Raw genomic sequence first — 22010 nt, forward strand, 5'->3', positions numbered from 1 at the left:
AGAATACAGAGTTACTCCGTTTTACATCTTTTACAGACACAATCTTTGTCCATTTCCCTGCAGCTCAGTTCATGAATTATGAGCTCTTAGACAGGGCCACACTATGATTAGGCATTAATTAAATAAATAAATATAAACAGCATATACTATAGAATCGATACACATATGGTTATATCTATATACTATGACACATTTTATATTTGGTGTTATATTACTCTTGGTGTTGTATTGGATTGTATCTTTGTGTCATATTATGGAATTAGCATATGGCTAGAGGCTAATTAGCTGATGGGTACAGGCTCACCGGTGATTGGTAGTGAACTGAGGGGAGGGCCTTATGTATATCTTTATAATGTTTCACTGTTCACTATTTTTTTGTCTGAGGAAGAGGTGAAAGCTTCAAAACGTCACAAAGTAAAGCTTATTTGAAACATTTAAATCCAGAGAGTGCATTTATTTATTTATTTAATGTATTGTATCCTTGATGCACCCTGGTCTGAATATAGCCGAGTCTGCAGGAGTTTGTGAGAGTGCTGCAATCTTCAAATTGGATATATCACATATTCAGCACCCACCCATTCTACCCCAGTACCATCACTTCACTATCACTATCACACCAGCACATCGGGACACATGTTTTCACCTTTTCACAGATTCACATGGGACATTGGTGATTACCTGTAAGGCTCAGGCAACATGGAACCAGCACAGATTGATACTACTCATGAAGCATTACTAACGAAGGTGGAGGGTGCAGAGGTACTATCACTCACGGATGAGGATGCAGCCAGGATACTGTTTGATATGGTGATTACAGATACTACAGGACCAGAATCGGCAAATTCAATCTACCTGCAATTGTTGCAATTGTTGAAATTAAAACAAAGAAAGACAATCTACAACTACACAGCACTTACTTATCAGAATACTATAAACGAAAGATAATTCCGAGAGGCTTCAGGGTAAGAAATGTCCCTACCATAGGCAGACCCAATCCAGAATTCTGCAAAAATTGGTGTGCAGCGCTTAATAAATGTTCACTGGACTTATTCGTGATAGAAGAAGTCAGAACCCAACTGGGGAAAGTTAAAAATGAGATCAGCTAGTTTGAAAGCATTAACATTTTCACTATACAGAAGGATGCATCCGAGGACTGGTTTAAAAAATTATCAACACAGATGAAGTAATACCAAGAAGCACTAACCAATTTCAAAAACAAAAAACTACAATATGTTGTTGAGGACTATAAGGATAAGAAAGTTTACAAATGGACATTAACCCCTGAGGAGCGTAACACCTACTTCCGGAGGAGACCACGTAGGCAGAGGTGGTACACCAGACCTCAACTAAATACTATTGACAGCAGTTCTGGCTCAGATAATGAGGCCCCTTCAACATCACAACAACCCCAACAACTGACTGCGGGATTCCAGTCTTTTTTTAGGGGTGACCACCAGGTCTGGCCACAGACGCAGAGAAGAAGGCCACAGACAAGGCGAGGGGGGTTGTGCAAGAAGACCACCTCCACATGGAAGAATGAGGAGGAATTGGTTATTAATCTCAGTTCTAGAACGATGACTGAATATGAACTAAAACTACTCAATAGGGGACTCAGTTTAGTTTCAACAACACAGACCAGACCATTTGATGTATGGCTAGATCTGCACAAATTTCAAAGGACTTTGAAATTAAAAGACTTTTTTTCAGTCCAGTACTATGGATCCTACAGCCAAGTCATTTAAACGTCCGAGTACGTTTGATCCAGTCCAAGTCAATCCGAGTATCAAGACATATAAGCGCCTGGTTACACAAGATGCACAAACCATGTTTAACGACAAGACTCAACAGAACATCTCAGCTGAAGGAAGATCGGCGATCTCTGATCTAGCCCAAGACCCTAATATTGTCATCAGACCCGCTGACAAGGGTGGGCACTGGTTATCCTGGATTATGTGGACTATAAAGAGGACATTTTGATACAATTGATTGATACCACCACATACAGCCCACTACCAAGGGATCCTACTATGAGATTTTAAGACGAAATCAAGCTCATTCTATCAGAGGGATTAGAGAAAAATTGGATGGATCAAGCTACACATGATTGGTTGATGGTTACATATCCTATCATCCCAATACTTTACATGATCCCTAAAATCCATAAGAGACTTGAAAAACCACCAGGAAGACCGATCGTGTCAGCAAGGGGCTCCTTGTTTCAGACACTATCGATATGGATTGATCACTCCTCTGACATGATACAGTCTATTGCCAACACACCAGAATTGGGTCTGTCACCTTTGTTGATAACAATGGATGTAAACAGTCTATATACCATCATCCCACACTCTGATAGAATAAAAGCAGTGGAGAAAGCACTACAGAAATACCCTTATGTGGGTCCAGACGCAGAATATATCTGCAGAATTCCACATCTGTGTTTAACACACAATTATTTCCGTTTTGAGACCACCTATATACAACTCACAGGCACGGCTATGGGCTTGAGTATGGTCCCTTCATATGCCAACCTGTACATGGCTGACTATGAAACAACAGCAATGAAGGTATACGACAATCCCAACATATTCTATAAAAGATATTGTAACATATGCCTGCCTGATATCACTGTCCCTTTAAGACTGCCTTCCCTGCTACTGACAATCATGCTGGTTTGGGTAGTATCTGCATTCAAATTACCTACCTAATTAATCATTCATGCACCCGATTCCCTCAGCCTCTTTTTAAACCATCTCCGGCCTAATGTGCATTGCATTAGCTTTAAAGTTGTGTTCCAGAACAACAGAGGTATGTGACTGTTACTGCACGGATTTTACCAGCATATTTAAGCTACAGCCTTTCCTTTTAGCTATGCTTAAAATCATCTAATCGCAAGTATTCATATAATACCATTTTGTTTCCTGGACACTGCTTCTTAACAAACTCTGAACTTTATTCTAAATTACAAGTATGCATTTGGTTATAATCACTCTCTAATTACTAAAACAGAATCTTACTCAGAACTTTATAACTATTCTCTGTTACATGTTGTCATAGCTGAAATATCCTCCTGAAAATATGTTGTTATATTCAGAACTCTGCATCTAGAAACATAGATATTGACGGCAGATAAGAGCCATAGGCCCAGCAAATCTGCCCGATATTACCTAACAGTATAAACTTATCTAGTTTGTAGGATAGCCTTATGCTTGTCCCATGCATTTTTAAAGTCCCCACAGTGTTTGTCGCTACTACCTCTTGAGGAAGTTTATTCCATAAATCAATCACTCTTTCTGTAAAGTAGTGCTTCCTCAAATTACTCCTGAATCTACTACCCTTTAGCTTGAGCTCATGACCCCTTGTTCTTGAATTTTTCCAAGTTTATGGCATCAAATACTGTTTGTGCATATATTGGAGAATCAGTTAAAAGCTTTCATGTGATTCTCCAATATATGCACAAACAGTATTTAATGCCTTAAACTTGCAACTTGTCTTTCACCTGTGCTGCTCTGCTTATTACTGTCATACAGCTCTATATAATATTATGTACTGTGAACCTGCAACAAATCTTAGTTTGCATCTCTGAGTCAATCTTCTACCAGTTTACTTTAAAGCCTGAACATCCTACATTGCTATATTTTTCTCTCATGAATCCTGCAGCTACTCCTATTAACTAACTATAAGTCACAGTGAAGCCAGAATATATTGTATACATATGTTGCACTCTCCATGAATTCTGCAATAACTTTTTGCAACTATGAATCACAGAATATCATCTATCCACGTCCAGGATGCTCTTCCCCGGGTAAGGGGTCGGTGTCTCCAAATCCCTACCACTGCCCAGAGGGTCTGTGTCCTGAGCGCATGTACATCGGAACATGACAGATATATAGATTATATTTTCCTCATCTGGAATGGACACAGCAACGACCTGGAGGGATGGTTTCAGAACTCAACTTTATGATGACTCCAGTGAAATTCAAACTTGAGTTTAGTGACAAGAGGATTGACTTTTTGGATCTAAGGATTTTCAAAAAGGAAACGAAAAATTGGCTAGAACTTTATATCAGAAGTCTACAGACCGCAATTCAACCCTTCTGGCTACCAGCAATCATCTCAGGTCACTGATTAGGGCCATTCCTAAAGCCCAAATTACCAGGGTGATGAGGAACACCACATTATCAGAAAAGGCAACCATGCAAGTACAGGATATGTCTGAAAAATTCCTGAGGAGAGGATATGCAGAACCATTGATAAAAGCTATTAAGGAAGATGTCAACCAAAATGGATCAAGAAACATTACTCGCTGGCAAGGAGAGAACGGACACGGAACAGAGGGTCACTATGACCACCACATTTGGTCCTACATCCCACCTATTAGCGAAAGGCATACAGAACTGGTGGGTTCTCCAAAATGACCCCAGATTACCATTTACAGAAAGCACAGTACCAAGAATAGGGTACAAAAGGAACAGCAATCTGAAAGAGCTCTTGATGAAAACAGACCCAACACACTGCAACAAGCAGGACCAGTGGTTAAGGACAAAGAAACAAGGGTCATACAGATGTCCAAGTTGCACGACTTGCAGTGCCATGATACAAGGCTCGACATTCAGGCACCCCCATAATAACAAACAGTATAAAATCCAACATTACATGACATGCTCAACCAAGTTCATGGTTTATTTATTGAGCTGTGTTTGTGGGAAGTTTTATGTGGGAAAGACTGATGATGATATTAGAAAGAGAATGGCCAATCATTGGAGTGCGATAAGAGAAGCTTTGGGTACTAATAAGACTGATCAACCGGTCGCACGCCATTTTCTAGAAGCTAAACATACTGTCAAGGACTTGAGGTTTTTACTGATAGACCATGTCCCCCCATAGTCTGAGGGGCTGATAGGAAGAAGAAGTTTTTGCAGGTGGAGGCTAGATGGACTTTTAGACTGGATACGCTGCACCCAAGAGCTCACAATGCCAATATTGATTGGCATTGCTTCCTTTACTACTCCCTTGGATTAACCTCTATACAGGGGTATTTACCCTTATACAATACTTTTACTATTATGATTAGGTGTAATCAACATCTTTATTACATAAAAAATGCCTTCATAACTGGCAGCTCTAAAATGACTACACATACATTATTGCCAATATTGTAATTTTTTTCTAATTTGTGCTAACTTTTTGTCCTTTTTGACATGTTATGTTAATTACACCAGGTGTTGTTATTTTTACTAGTTTTGGCTAACTTTGATTATTTTTACAGGTCTTCTGGGAGGCGCTATAAGGTACATATGTAATGTTTTTTGACATAAGTCTATATGATAAGGCTGATGTAATTCTAAAGGCTGTTTCAGCCATTGTACACATACTTTATTTATAATCGCCTATTATTATACTATGTCTGTATTTAAATATGTATACAGGTGTGTGTCTGACCTATGCAACTATAAATAGTAGTACTGACAGTTAGGCATATACCTATATTTATAGGTCTATTAGACTCTTGCACGCAAATCATGTTAGGAGACAACAAATTCCATTCTACTGATACATTGGACATAACTTCCACAGTGGGTATTTTACAATTAATCAATTGCCTGATTTACTGAATATGGTAGTATTAGACCGTAGAGATTGTAGACAGATGACATCCCGCACACACTAACTAGCGCAGGGCTCCCCTACCTTATCAGAAGTAGCAAGTGATATTTTAAAGCCCCAAAAACGTTCACGTATTAAAGGTGACAGTTTTAAAAAAGAATTCCCAGTGAGTGCTCTCTTAATTACGGATGGTATCTGCAGCACCCTGGGTTTATGAACAATGGTATTCTGGTGTTATATATATATATATATATATATATATATATATATATATAAAGAATATTTATTTAAAAATACTTAGAACATGTTTCCTTACGTGGAGGACATTGGAATGTGAACTATTTACATTAAATACACAGTATAAAAAAAAAAAAAAAAAAAAAAATTTAATTGCAGTTTTATCATTTATTTTGTGGTTTATACACTGCTCCAGAACAGACAGGAATGCATTCTTCACATGTCAGATCACTGACCTTTCTATATTCCATATAGTAATTATTTGATCAGTGTAGGAGCTCATTTATATATGTTGCTTTAATCAAAATATATTTTTTCCATACCTGAACAGCATAAGACATGGCAAGCCCGGCATAAGCTGGTGAGATCTTCCCATGCATTAATATAATCATAAGGCCTGTAGTACTGATCAGGGACACACTGATGACATCCAAGCGAATTGCCAGCCAACGCATGGCGCAGTTAAATAAGTAAAATGGAGCCTGGTTATTATCTAGGAGCTCCTGATACCTGAAGAACAAATACAACGAGAGCAGGAATTTAATCTTCAGCACTGAACAAACGCAACCACACTGCCCCATCCATATTACAGTGCTGCTTGTCAAACTCATACCCATATGTGAAGTGGGCACTAACCTGTGTAAAAACTCATGTCCTTTGTTGTAGGCATGAATAGTGGATAGCCCTTGGATACTGGATGTTATGTGTGACAAGAAAGGAGACTGTGTGATATTATCTAGCCGCTTCAACTCTCGGATGAAAACCCTGAAAAAATAATATTAATCCTTAAAAAGGAATATTAAACAGTGCTCCTTTGGTAAAAACAAATACAGATTGTGTAAAAAAAACAGCAAACAAGTTACTCGTTTTCTTGCAACATTAGCACTTAGAATTTCTTACTGTAGCTCCTGCTCTCAGTGTGATAAGAGTGGAGACATTTTTGAAACTTAAGTTTCATTCTGCGAATTCTGAGCATGAGCAAATCAGACTCCCTGATTATCTAGTCTATTCACTTAATCCTAAACCAACTCTGGAAGTTTTATGACATGCCAGATAAGCTTCCTGTAGATACCAGAGACCCCTTGTAGGGCTTTGACAATAAGTAATGGACACTGCACAAATGAAGTTTACACAAAAATAAATTAAAGGTAAAATCCATTTAAATAGATGAATAATACATATTGCATTTATTGCTATTAAGTATATGCCACTGCTTAGTGCTTTTCTTATTACAATAATGAAACAGACCGTTTAATATCCTTTTAATTTCTGCATTCAGTGAGGCAGAATGTACAGAACTGCGCACACATGCTCAGTTTATTTCAAAACGTAAGAACCAGTATTAATATAGATACAAGTTTAAAAAAATAAATTTATGCTTACCTGATAAATTTCTTTTTTTCCGGATATGGAGAGTCCATGACGTCATTCAATTACTAGTGGGAATATCACTCCTGGTCAGAAGGAGGCAAAGAGCACCACAGCAAAGCTGTTAAATGTCACTCCCCTACCCATAATCCCCAGTCATTCGACCAAAGGGAAATGGAAAAAGGAATAACACAAAGGTGTAGAGGTGCCTGAGATTTAGTAAAAAAATAACTGCCTTAATAAAGGGTGGGGTCGTGAAACATTTATCAGGTAAGCATAAATTTCATTTTCTTTCCTAAGATATGGAGAGTCCACAACGTCATTCAATTACAAGTGGGTACCAATATCAAAGCTAGAGGACACAGAATGAATAGGGAGGGAAAACAAGACAGGCAGACCTAAACAGAAGGCACCACCGCTTGAAGAACCAATCTCCTAAAAGAAACCTCAGCCGAGGCAAAAGGATCAAATTTGAAAAAAAAAAAAAAATTGGAAAAAATATGCTGAGAGGACCAAGGGGCATGCAATGTGGCGAAACATGTTAGGGACGTTAGGGCAATGGTGAGGAGTCCTAGGAGCTCCTGTGTTTTTAGTAAGTCTCAAGCTTCCAATCTTTTTACTGTAGTCTATCATACTAATCCATGCTTCACTAATGTTCATTATCGACATAGAAACAGTTTACACTTGGCATATGAATGGCTACTGGCAACATCCATTTAAACTCAATTAAAGGAGTGAATGAGAGTGCAAGAGTGTATACCTCTCTTATAAGCAGCTACAGATCACAATATCTATCACATACAACTCTATACGATATAGTGTGAATAGACTTAGGTGAATTTGGATGTCAAATTTACAATAACCAGCGGTCGGTTGTACACGATAATGCAGAAATTGTAAATTATTTTGTAATTACCGCTATTCATTATTGTATTCGTGACAGTTCACAGCTGATAAATATTTTTTACTTGCCGGTATATACCCGAGTATGGACACAGACAACCAAAAACTCTTGGGTAATTGAGCAAGTGAATCGACCGCACTTAGCTTTCCTTTCAAAGTTATAAGTATAACACATAGACATATGAACTTGGGCTGTTATATAATGGGACAACATGTGTCACAATAAGGTATCCAGCCTTGTACTAAAACTAAGTACAAAGTTACGTTTGTAACATTCAATAGATCCAGCCTAGTTTATACGTATCTAACATTGCATTTGTGAAAGCATATTATCAGCAACTGACAGCTGTCTAATTTTACATAACTAAGTGGATACACTGATACCGGAGTTCTGGTGATATGTACTGTACCTCCTGTATTAATTTGTTACTCCCAGCTGCTAACATAATCACAGAGTTGTTTGCCTGATACTGCTGTTAAATTTGAGATCAGCAGATCTGAATCTTTGTATTTCAAACTCGCCACTTGGTTTGATCAGATAATTGTAAAGGCAACATTCATTATACGGAGACACTCTGCAGGGATTATACAGTGTACAAATGAAAGTACACAACATATAGTTCACTCGTTAATACACTATCATATGTGAACACAGATAATGTAAAATACTGGTGCTTCCAATATTAATTGTGGTGGTATTATTTCAGTGACTTGAACACAAATATATTAACTGAGTGAATGAGAGTGCAAAAGTGTACATCTCTCTTATAAGCAGCTACAGATTACAAGATTTATCACATACAACTCTATACACAATAGTGTGAATACACTCAGGCGAATTTGGGTGTCAAATATACAGCTTTTGTCTGCACACGATAACGCAGAAATTTTAAATTATAATTATCGCTAGGTAATAGTGTATTTGTGAAAGTCCACAGCTGATAAACACTTTCTATTTGCCGATATATACCCGCGTGCTGACGTTGACAACCAAAAACTCCTTGATAAACGAGCAAGTGAATCGACCACATTCAGATTTCTTTCCTAAGTCACAAGTATAACATATAGACATATGAACTTGGGATGTTACATAATGGGACAATATTAACATGTGTCACAATAAGATATCCAGTCCTTTATTAAATCCAAATATAAAGCTACGTTTGTAACACTTATTATACCCAGACTAGTTCATATATATCTAACATTGTGTTGGTGATAGCACATAATCAGTAACTGATAACTGTCCGATTTTACACAATAAAGTGGATACACCAATATCGATGTTCTGGTAACAACTATCTTCTACATTAATTAGTTACTCCCAGCTGCTAACATAACCATTGAGGTATCTGCCAGATACTGCTGCTGAATCTGAGATCAGTAGATTGGAATCTTTGTCTTTTAAATTTGCCACCTGGTTTGATCAGATAGTTGCAAAGGCAACGTCTATTATAGTTAGATACTCTGCGGGGATTATACAGTGTACAAATGTAAACACACAACATATGTTTCACTTGTTATACACAATCACATGTGAACACAGATAACTTAAAAAACACTACTGCTTCAAATATCAATTGTGTATTTCAGTGAATCGAACACCAATGAATAGTCACAAGAGTCTGCTCATATTCAAGGAAGCTGCATATAGTTACTTCAACTAAAAGGCATAACTCGTTGTTTTTAGATACTTATGCAATTAAGAGCAAATATATAATAAAAGCAACCTGTACAAAGTTACCCGAATCAGGTGTAGAATCCGTTACTTGATAATATTGAAGCTGCATTGATGTAATGGAGCAATGATTCACAACGGCTATTAGTATCATCTGTGACAATATACACACCTAGACATTCTGTGTCAAATATGCATCAATAATGAACCATTACTGGTGTAATCTAGCAGTGACTCACAGCAGTGGTTAGTATCATTAGTGACAATATATACATCTAGCCACTCTGGGCTAGATTCCTTAAATCGTACGTGGGTATCACACCTACTAAATATTAATCTTCAGGGTCAATACTGCTACCCATAGATCTTTGACGATTGGCAGGTAGTCCAAATTGGGTGACTATTCAATATAGCAGTATCGCCTGAGGATATCTTTGTTTATCATGATATTGTCACGTCAAGCTTAGTTAACTACAGTCGGAGCCTAAGTGTGTTTTTAATTTTGATTTTCCTATTTTATTTTTTGCCCCCAATAAAAGTTATATTTTAACCTTAGTTTAGTTCTTGTCTCCCCACTCTCAATTCTTGGATTTCACTAATGACTTTATTATACCAATATTGTCTCCATATGACCTAGGAGTGCTTATTAAGTGTATTCTTTTTTCTCTTTTTAGCTTTGCGGTACACCTATACCTGCAAGACTCGTAATACCAGCGGGCGTAAAAAAGCAGCGTCAGGACCTCTTAACGCTGCTTTTTTACCTTAACGCACAACTCGTAATCTAGCCGATAGTAACCAACTCTGGCTTTCTATACCTAGGGCAGCAATATGTTAGAAAACAAAGTAATCACAACCTTACAACTTCCTAACTGCTTAAAAACCACGACTACTCTGCTGCAGAGATTGACGTGGACACAGCTAAACCCAAAAATCCTTGCTTGCAGGGAAAAGTATCCAAAATAATAAATTAATTTCTTCAGACACCAAACTTCACCTCCTCCATTGACAGAGGCAAAGAGAATGACTGGGGATCATGGGTAGGGAAGTGACATTTAACAGCTTTGCTGTGGTGCTCTTTGCCTCCTCCTGCTGGCCAGGAGTGATATTCCCACTAGTAATTGAATGACGTCTTAAGACTCTATATATCTTAGGAAAGAAATAAAATTTGAAGAGATTTGCACACCTCTTTGGTCCTGTTCTAAGCAATCATTACATAGCAGAATGCATCCTAAAGAACACTGCAGCATTTGTAAGTCTGTAGTATACAATCCAGTCTCTCCAGGGGCCTAAGCCTGCCCAAAACTTCAAGTCATATATAGTAAGAAAATAATATTGTGGCAAGGTAGAGTTTAAGATTAGTGATAAAGGAAGAAAAAAAACAAACATGTTATTTGCTTGTTCCTGGCCTCTTTTTTTACACACTACTGTACATGCATAAGATCAGCATATAATAGGTACCATTATGTACCACTTTCTTAGTCTGTTTCTAGCTTAGTCTGAAGCCTAAAAATGTAGGGAACTAAAACTGTGTAATAACCATATTAATGCCTATACAGATTCTCAGTGTATGTAAATGCAAAAACATAATTTATGCTTACCTGATAAATTTATTTCTCTTGTAGTGTATCCAGTCCACGGATCATCCATTACTTATGGAATATATTCTCCTTCCCAACAGGAAGTTGCAAGAGTCCACCCACAGCAAAGCTGCTATATAGCTCCTCCCCTAACTGCCATATTCAGTCATTCGACCGAAAACATGCAGAGAAAGGAAAAACCATAGGGTGCAGTGGTGACTGTAGTTCAAATGAAAAAATTACCTGCCTTAAAGTGACAGGGCGGGCCGTGGACTGGATACACTACAAGAGAAATAAATTTATCAGGTAAGCATAAATTATGTTTTCTCTTGTTAAGTGTATCCAGTCCACGGAGCATCCATTACTTATGGAATACCAATACCAAAGCTAAAGTACACGGATGATGGGAGGGACAAGGCAGGTACTTAAACGGAAGTTACCACTGCCTGTAAAAAAAAAAAAAACCTTTCTCCCAAAAATAGCCTCCAAAGAAGCAAGGTATCAAATTTGTTAAATTTGAAAAAGTATGAAGCGCAGACCAAGACTCCGTCTTGTAAATCTGTTCAACAGAAGCCACATTTAAAAAAAAAAAGGCCCAAGTGAAAACCACAGCTCTAGTAGAATGAGCTGCAATCCCTTCAGGAGGCTGCTGTCCAGCAGTCTCATAAGCTAAATGAATTATGCTTTTTAACCAAAAAGACAGAGGTTGCTGAAGTCCTTTGACCTCTCCTCTGTCCAGAATAGACAACAAACAAGGTGAACGTTTGATGAAAACTGTAGTATCTTGTAAGTAAAACTTTAAAGCACAAACCAGGTCCAATATTGTGTAATAGACGTTCATTCTTTGAGGAAGGATTAGGATACAAGCATGGAACAACTATCTCTTGAGTGATGTTCTTGTTAGATACCACCTTAGGAAAAAACCCAGGTTGGTACGCAGGACTACCTTATCCGTACGAAGGACCAGATAAGGAGAATCACATTGTAACACAGATAACTTGGAGACTCTACGAGTCGAGGAAATAGCTACCCAAAAGGAACTTTCCAAGATAAAGATTGATATCTATGGAACAAAAAAGGTTCAAACGGAACTTCTTGAAGAGCCTTAAGAACCAGGTTTAAGCTCCATGGTGGAGCAACAGTTTTAAACACAGGCTTGGATCTAACCAAAGCCTGACCAAATGCCTGAACGTCTAGAATACCTGCCAGACGCTGGTGCAAAAAAATAGACAGAGTAAAAATCTGTCCCTTTTAAGGAATTAGCTGACAACCCTTTTCTCAAAAACATCTTGGAGAAAAGATAATATCCTGGGAATCCAGGCTTTACTCCATGAGTAACCCTTGGATTCATAACAATCAGATATTTACACCATATCTATGTTCAATTTTCCTAGAGACAGGCTTTCATGTCTGTATTAAGGTATCAATGACTGACTCGGAGAAGCCATGCTTTGATAACATCAAGCGTTCAGTCTCCAGGCAGTCCATCTCAGATTGATTCTATTTAGATGGTTGAAAGGACCCTGAGGTAGAGGGACCTGTCTCAGAAGCAGAGACCGTGATGGAAAGGATGACATGTCCACCAGATCTGCATACCAGGTCCTGCGTGGCTACGCAGGTGCTGTCAAATACACCAAAGCCCTCTCCTGCTTGGTCTTGACCTCCGGAGGAAATCCCACTCCCCCGGAAGAAAAGTCTGACGACTTAGAAAATCCACCTCCCAGTTCTCAACACCTGGGATATGGATAGCTGATAGACAAGAGTGAGTCTCTGTCCAGTGAATTATTGTAAGACTTCTAACATCACTAGGGAACTTCTGTTCCCCCTTGATGGCTGATGTAAGCCACAGTCGTGTATATTGTCCGACTGAGTATGATGTACCTCAGAGTTGCTAACTGAGGCCAAGTCTGAAGAGCATGGAATATCACTCCCAGAATATTTATTAGAAGGAGGGTCTCCTCCTAAGTCCACTATCCCTGAGCCTTCAGGGAGTTCCAGACTGCATCCCAACCTAAAAGGCTGGCATCCATTGTAACAATTGTCCCATCTGACCTGCGGAAGGTCATACCCTTGAACAGATGGACCCGACATAGTCACCAGAGAAGAGAATCTCTGGTCTCTTGGTCCAGGTTCAACAGGGGGACAAATCTGTGTAATCCCCGTTCCTCTGACTGAGCATGCATAGTTGCAGCGGTCTGAAATGTAGACGTGCAAACGGTACTATGTCCCTTGAAGCCGATTTCATTCATGTACTGAGCCACCGAAGGGCGCGGATGGGATGAAAAACACGGCAGAAATTTAGAAACTTTGACAACCTGGACTCCGTCAGGTAAATTTTCATTTCTACAGAATCTATCAGAGTCCCTAGGAGTGAAACCCTTGAGATTGGGGATAGAGAACTCTTTCCTTGTTCACTTTCCACCCATGTGATCTCAGAAATGCCAGTACTACGTCCGTATGAGACTTGGCAATTTGGATGTTTGACGCCTGCATCAGGATGTCGTCTAACTAAGGGGCCACTTCAATGCCCCGCAGCCTAAGGACCGCCAAAGCGACCCCAGAACCTCCATAAAGATTCTTGGGGCTGTAGATATCCCAAAGGAAAGAGCTACAAACTGGTAATGCCTGTCTAGAAAGGCAAACCTGAAAAACGAAGGTGATCTTTATGCATCACAATGTGAGGATAAGCATCCTTCAAATCCATTGTAGTCCTCTATTGACTCTCCTGGATCATAGTTAAGATGGTACGAATAGTTTCCATCTTAAATGACGGAATTCTGAGGAATTTGTTTAAGATCTTTAGATCCAAAATAAGTCTGAAGGTTCCCTCACCTTGGGAACCACAAACAGATTTGAGTAAAAACTCTGTCCCTGTTCCTCTCTTGGAACTGGATGGATCTCGTACACAATGTAAGAATGCCTCCTTCTTTCTCTGGTTTGCAGATAATTGTGAAAGGCGAAATCTCCCCTTTTTTGGGGGGGGAATCTTTGAAATCCAGAAGATATCTCTGGGATATAAATTCCAATGCCTAGGGATCCTGGGCATCTCTTGCCCACGCCCGGGCGAAGAATGAAAGTCTGCCCCCTATAGGATCCGTTACCGGATAGGGGTCCGTTCCTTCATGCTGCCTTAGAGGCAGCAGCAGGCTCCTTGGCCTGCTTATCTTTGTTCCAGGTCCAATTGTCTCCAGACCGCCTTGGACTGAGCAAAAATTCCCTCTTGTTTTGCCTTAGAGGAAGTGGATGCCACACCTGCCCTGAAGTTTTAAAAGGCACGAAAATTAGACCTTTTTTGGCCCTTGATTCCTATCCTGAGGAAGGGTATGACCTTTTCCGCCAGTGATATAAGCAATAATCTCCTTCAAACCAGGCCCGAATAGGGTCTGCCCCTTGAAGGGAAGTTAAGTAGCTTATTTATTAAAGTCACGACAGCTGACCATGATATAAGCCATAGCGCTCTGCGCGCCAGTATAGTAAAAAACAGAATTCTTAGCCGTTAGTCTAGTCAAATGAACAAAGGCATCAGAAAACAAGGAATTGGCTAGCATAAGCTTGTCAAATATATTCATCCAATGGAGTCGCTAACTGTAAAGCCTCATCAAGAGACTCAACCCAGAACGCCGCAGCAGCAGTGACAGAAGCAATGTATGCAAGGGGCTGCAGGATAAAACCCTGTTGAATAAACATTTTTTATCCATTGGATCTAAAATGCACAACTGTCCTCGCCAGAGGTAGTGGTACGCTTAGCTAGAGTAGAAACTCTTCTCTCCACCTTAGGAACTGTCTGCCAGAAGTCCCGTGTGGTGGTAACTATTAGAAAACATTCTTCTAAAAAATAGGAGGGGAAGAGAACGGCACACCTGGTCTATCCCATTCCTTAAAAAAAAAAAAATAATTTTTTAGTAAACCTCTTTAGGTATTGGAAAAACATCAGTACACACCGGCACTGCATATTATTTATCCAGTCTACACAATTTCTCTGGCCCTGCGATTGTACACATTCATTCCGAGCAGCCAAAGCCTCCCTGAGCAACAAGTGGAGGTTCTCAAGCATACATTTTAAATGTAGAAATATCAGAATCAGGTTAAATCATCTTCCCTGAGTCAAAAAAATGACCCACAGACTAAGCATATTGTGAGGTAGTATCATACATGGTTCTTAAAGCGGCTGTATGCTCTGTATCTACCCCCAGAGCTATCTGCTTTCCTTTAATTTCAGGTAGTCTGACTAATACTGCTGCCAGAGTATTATTCACCACCTTTGCCATGTCTTGTAAAATAAACGCTATGGACGCCCTTGATGTACTTGGCGCCATTTGAGCGTGAGTCCCTGAAGCGGGAGTCGAAGGGTCTGACACGTGGGGAGAGTTAATCGGCATAACTTTCCCCTCGACAGAATCCCCTGGTAAAATAAACGCTATGGGTGCCCTTGATGTACTTGGCGCCATTTGAGCGTGAGTCCCTAAAGCGGGAGTCAAAAGGTCTGACACGTGGGGAGAGTTAGTCGGCATAACTACCCCCACGACAGAATCCTCTAGTGATAATGTTTTTAAAGACAAAAAATGATCTTTATTGTTTAACATGAAATCAGTACATCTGGTACACATTCTAAGATAGGGTTCCACCATGGCTTTAAAACATAATGAACACAGAGCTTCCTCTATGTCAGACATGTTAGAACAGACTAATAATGAGACTACTAAGCTTGGAAAACACTTCAAATCAAGTTAACAAGCAAATATATAAAACGTTACTGTGCCTTTAAGAGAAACAAATTTTGTCGAAATTAGAAAAACAGTGAAAAAAGGCAGTAAAACAAACGAAATTTTTACAGTACATGTAATAAGGTAACAGAGCATTGCACCCACTTGCAAATGGATGATTAACCCCTTAATGCAAAAAACAGATCAAAAAAACGACAGACGTTTTTAAAAACAGACACAACAAAACTGCCACAGCAGAGCTGTGGATTACCTTCCCTATAAACGATTTTGGAAGTCTTTTTAGCCCTTTAGAAATGTCCTGTAGTATTCATGGGACTGCTGAGGGAATCTGGATAATTCATTTTGTAATTTTAACTGCGCAAAAAAGCGCTAAATTAGGCCCCTCTCACTCATATTACAACAGTGGGAAGCTTCAGTTAACTGTTTCTATGCAAAATTTAAGCCAGCCATGTGGAAAAAACTTAGGCCCCAATAAGTTTTATCACCAAACATATGTTAAAAAACGATTAAACATGCCAGCAAACGTTTTAAAACACATTTTTACAAGAGTATGTATCTCTATTAATAAGCCTGATACCAGTCGCTTTTACTGCATTTAAGGCTATACCAACATTACAGTGTTATCACCAATGTACGTTAAAAAACGATTAAACATGCCAGCAAACGTTTTAAAACACATTTTTATAAGAGTATGTATCTCTATTAATAAGCCTGATACCAGTCGCTATCGCTGCATTTAAGGCTTTACTTACATTACTTCGGTATCAGCAGTATTTTCTTAGTCAATTCCATTCCTAGAAAAATATTTTACTGCACATACCTTATCTGCAGGAAAACCTGCACGCCATTCCCCCTCTGAAGTACCTCACTCCTCAGAATGTGTGAGAACAGCAAATGGATCTGTTACGTCTGCTAAGATCATAGAAAAACGCAGGCAGATTCTTCTTCCAAATACTGCCTGAGATAAACAGCACACTCCGGTGCCATTTAAAAATAACAAACTTTTGATTGAAGAATAAACTAAGTATAAATCACCACAGACTCTCACAACCTCCTATCTATGTTGAGGCTTGCAAGAGAATGACTAAATATGGCAGTTAGGGGAGGAGCTATATAGCAGCTTTGCTGTGGGTGGACTCTTGCAACTTCCTGTTGGGAAGGAGAATATATTCCATAAGTAATGGATGATCCGTGGACTGGATACACTTAACAAGAGAAAAGGGTAAACATTGAATGGAGTATGAAGTGTTATGGGAAAATTAACAAAGGAAGGGTAGGAACCTAAAAATTAATTCCTACTGTTTCTAGTTAACTATTTCACTGCTACTCAAAGTCAGTGGATTATATATATATATATATATATATATATATATATATATATATATATATATATATATATATATATATATACACACATATATATATATACATACACACACATACATACATATATATACATACATACACACACACACGCATAACTAAAAATGATTCTCACCTGATAAATTAATTTCCTTCTTGGCAGGGAGAGTCCATGATAACAGAACCTGTGGGAATACTATTCCTGGCCATCAGGAGGAGGCAAAGACACCCAAACAAGACTATAAAATATCCACTTCCCCCACCCTTCAGTAGTTCAGCCGAGGATAAGGATAGTGAAGAGAGATACAAGGGGTACAGAGGTGCCACTGCAATAATAAAATAGGGCGGGTTGTAGACTCTCACTGCCAAGAAGGAAATTAAATTACCCACATAAACAATCAAATAATAACACAGAAAGATGCCTTTAAGACCACCCTTGTAGAGGGAATCTGAGCGTCCATGCAGTCCAAAACACCCTCAGGGAAGCAAGGTCTTCATGACGCAGATCTGGATGGTCCACATGGAATCGCCCCAATAGCGGTCCCCGATAAGGTAATATACCGCTTCCTGAAGGACTCAGAGATAAGGCCCCTGACCAGCCATAGGCACACAAGAAGTGAATTTGCGCTCAAAAGATCCTGCGACAGGAAGGTTAACCCCGCCGTCTACGGATCGTACATACTCTCTCACAGCCGTGCCAAGCTTTTTATAAAACCCGGAATTCCTTAAAAAAAATTCAAATTATATATTGAAAAGTGTAGTCAGTTAACCGCGCTTCTATATGGGCTGTTAAGTTCCCTTAAGAGAGAGCGTGCCCAAATGGAAAATATATACCAGCCAGCTAACTTGTTAACTACCGCTGGCCATTAAGACCTACCAAGTTAAACTATACCATTCACAAAGAGAGCCAACTCTTGTTATTGGGCAGTTGCTGCATGATGTGAATTGGGTCAAGCGGCGCCGCCGCAATCCTGTCTCTCAGCAGAGGATAAAAATATAATTCTACTGAAAATAAAGGGTCTTAACCCCCATGATATAGAGTAAATAAACAAGCAGACAAAACATTTGACTAAAAAGGGAGCAGTCTGAACCCCTATGCTGAGAGGATATAAACGGCATTGCTCACTCATTTCTATGCTATGGTGACTAGCAGCAAGTTAAGCCCCACCATGCAAACAGTGGGACTTCTTTTCTAGGTTCATACCTTTCCTTTGTTAATTTTCCTATAACACTTCATGCTCCTTTCAAGGTTTACCCTTTTGTATTTACATACACTGAGCATCTGGTTTAAGCATTAATTTGGTTAGAAACAGACTAAGAAAGTGGTTTTATATATATACACACACACACTATATTATATTATATATATATATATATATATATATATATATACACACACACATACATACATACACACACATTCCTAATATTACAAAAAAAATCATCTAACCTGGACACCACGTGTAGAATAGTGAACAGGACAACTAATGGTCCGACAGCCACCAGAAACCATGGGAACACACCAGCAATGACCCCCAGGCAGAAGAAGACAAGGATTACGTTCTGTACAAACATTTCAGCTTGGAAGGGTAGACGAACATCAACTGTGCAAGAACAAAATAAACAATCATGACTATTTCCTTAATTTTGAGTATCTTTTTTTATGCTTCCAGAAATATGTGCTTTTAGTAAAGAAATATTGGCCTAAAATTAACATGCATGACAGACAGGACAGAACTAGGAGGAGGAGGGGGTACTATCTGGGAGTTATCTAAATACAGCTAACTGGGGGAGCGGACAGTTCTGTCCATGCCCCTTTGAGGAGCGGTTCTCATTATTACTATCAGGGAGGGCCAAGATAATACTTTTGCTGTTTGGCCAGTTTTTCTCTATAAAATATAATTCATTTCCACAGCGACTAGATAGTTTGATATAATTTTAAGGAATATAAGATCACAATAAAAGTAAACTGAATGCACATAAAACTCTTCAGTAAATATATGGTAAGCTTGCTTTAAAATGTATTTATTTTTAAATATGATGCTTAATATCAATATAGATAAAAACATTACCATGAACACTTATAAGATTATGATTTATAATGGTATAGGATTGTGATTTATTTTATTCATCTTAATAAACCATACATAACAAGCCTCTCTATGCTATGATTTATTATAGACAGAGGTATTACCTTAAAGCCTTAAAGTATTTTCCCTGTAATTTAGTCCAAAGCAGTTGCTGAACATAGAGATGGTGTTGATCAAAATAATTATATATTTGTATACTTTTTTTTGTGATTTTTCAGTCAGAAGAATATTTTAAAATGATTTGTTTTGCTAATTGTAATACCAGACATGTTATTTACTTAATCATTTCACTATTAAACATGGCTGCCAATCGCCTGCTAGGTGCTGCTTAAAAGCTGTGTTGTGTTTAGCTCCCAAATGGAGCTCTAACTGTGTGTTTAACCAATTTTGTGGAGTTTAAACACATTTACCAAGAGACAATAAATGAAGACGCTCTAACAAACAATGGTATTTAAATTGATGGTAAATCTGAGTGTTTTAACAAACGCTAGGATTTACCATCACTAAAAACAAAGTGGAGTTTACGTGATCAGTTATTAAAAAAAGGTTGCTAAACTCACCCTTTATGTGCCGCTGCACATCACTAAACTCAGTGGCTCCGGTCGTCCTTGGCAGAGCGCTCTCCTTCAATGTGGTGGCACTTGCACCTCTCAACCAATAGCTGTGCATGAATACAGAACACTGTTAGCTGACATGCATGGCTATTGGTTTAGAGGTGCAGATGTCGCCTCATTGAAGGAGAGCGCTGTGCCGGGGGCGCCGAGTTTAGTGATGTGCAGCGGCACAGAAAGGGTGAGTTTAGCACCCTTTTTTACATAACTGATCACTTAAACTCCTGTTTATGGTAAATCCTAGCGTTTGTTAAACACTCAGATTTACCATCAATTTAATGTGTGAATTAGAATTATAAAGCCCCAGTCTATTGGTCTCCTTGTAAAAAAAAAAAAAAAAGGAAAGTTCTTTGATTTGAGTGACAGTCTAAGACTTAATGCTTATTTAACAGTGAAGAAAGTCTCGTACCACCTCAGATATATTTCAAAACACCCCTAACAGGTATTCTCAACTACATATACTTTAAACCCCACAACCAAATTTTAAGTCTGAATAATTCCATGAACTAAGGTTAGGCATATGAAGCACTCTTTATAATATAAGCCAAATGTTTGCATTTAAAAAAAAATTGATGGAAAGGGATATTCATCCGCAAGTATAGGAGCAAAAGGGTATTTTGTTTATGAGTCAAAGCATGTCATTTTTCACTACAATGTCCCTTTAACATAAAATCCTCCTCATCCATATCTTTAGAAAACTAGTTCAGAACATGTCCAGAGGGAGAAGTATTTTAATTCTCTATATATAAAGCTACTGGTACTGTTAACTTAAATGAAACCATCATGACACAAACAATGGAAGAAGATTTGCATAAGAGGGCAATGTGCTCAACACATTAATGTAAGTGACTCACCCTCATCCATGTCTTTAGAAAACCGGTTCAGGACACGTCCAGTGGGTGTTGTGTCGAAGAATTTCATTGGGCTCCTAAGTATGCGTCTAAAAAGGTCATCATGGAGTTTTGAGGCAGCACGTAATGTTCCCTGCAATAACCATAACATGATGTAGCACAAATCTAGTCACACCGAAGCAATGGATGGTATAAACACGGTGCATGTAGAATACCTTGACAAAGACAACACCGCGTACAGCTTTGAGAATAAGCATCACAAGCATGGAGAGGGCATAGATCCCGGTGTAGTAAAGCATGTCAGGATTATCTTTCATACTATTACTTATTACGGTCTCATTATGCAGCAGCACAGTTGTATTCTGTGGGAAGAAACCAACAGTTAACCCATCTACACAACCTTTGTTCCACAAGACCAAAAACCCAAAACGGAATAAGGACAGACATAAATAAAATAAATCTGCATACAAAAAATATTCATACAAAAGATTTAAAAGCATTTTCAAAATTAAATTTTGTTAGCAACATTTACAAGGCTTTGCTATTTACAGTCAGACCTGAAGACATTTCGTTGTATTATTTCTCCTGGTTTCATCTAAGATCAATTAAAGGGACACTGAACCCAAATTTTTTATTTCGTGATTCAAATAGAGCATGCAATTTTAAACAACTTTTTAATTTACTCCTATTATCAATTTTTCTTTGTTCTCTTGCTTTCTTTATTTGAAAAAGAAGGCATCTAAACTATTTTTTTGGTTCAGAACCATGGAAAGCACTTGTTTATTGGTAGGTGAATTTATCCACCTATCAGCAAGAACAACACAGTGTGTTCACCAAAAATGGGCCGGCATCTAAACTTACATTCTAGCATTTCAAATAAAGATACCAAGAGAATGAAAAGAATTTGATAATAGGAGTAAATTAGAAAGTTGCTTAAAATTGCATGCTCTATCTGAATCACAATAGAAAAAATTTGGGTTTAGTGTCCCTTTAAATGCTGCT

At 38.5% G+C, this 22010-nt stretch overlaps 1 protein-coding gene across 1 annotated transcript in view; it reads right to left on the minus strand.

Moving 5' to 3' along the window:
- The window catches only part of ABCC5 (ATP binding cassette subfamily C member 5), a 259944-nt gene that overhangs the window by 77599 nt on the left and 160335 nt on the right, over nt 1-22010 (minus strand). The window contains exons 19-23 of the mRNA XM_053710320.1: nt 21224-21370; nt 21012-21141; nt 18907-19060; nt 6481-6609; nt 6168-6354 (exon numbers count right to left, since the gene is read on the minus strand). Of these exons, the coding sequence (XP_053566295.1) occupies nt 6168-6354; nt 6481-6609; nt 18907-19060; nt 21012-21141; nt 21224-21370 (747 nt within the window). The remainder of the gene's footprint in view (nt 1-6167; nt 6355-6480; nt 6610-18906; nt 19061-21011; nt 21142-21223; nt 21371-22010) is intronic.

This window comes from Bombina bombina, chromosome 4 (genome assembly GCF_027579735.1).
Source record: "Bombina bombina isolate aBomBom1 chromosome 4, aBomBom1.pri, whole genome shotgun sequence".
Taxonomy (NCBI): Eukaryota; Metazoa; Chordata; class Amphibia; order Anura; family Bombinatoridae; genus Bombina; species Bombina bombina.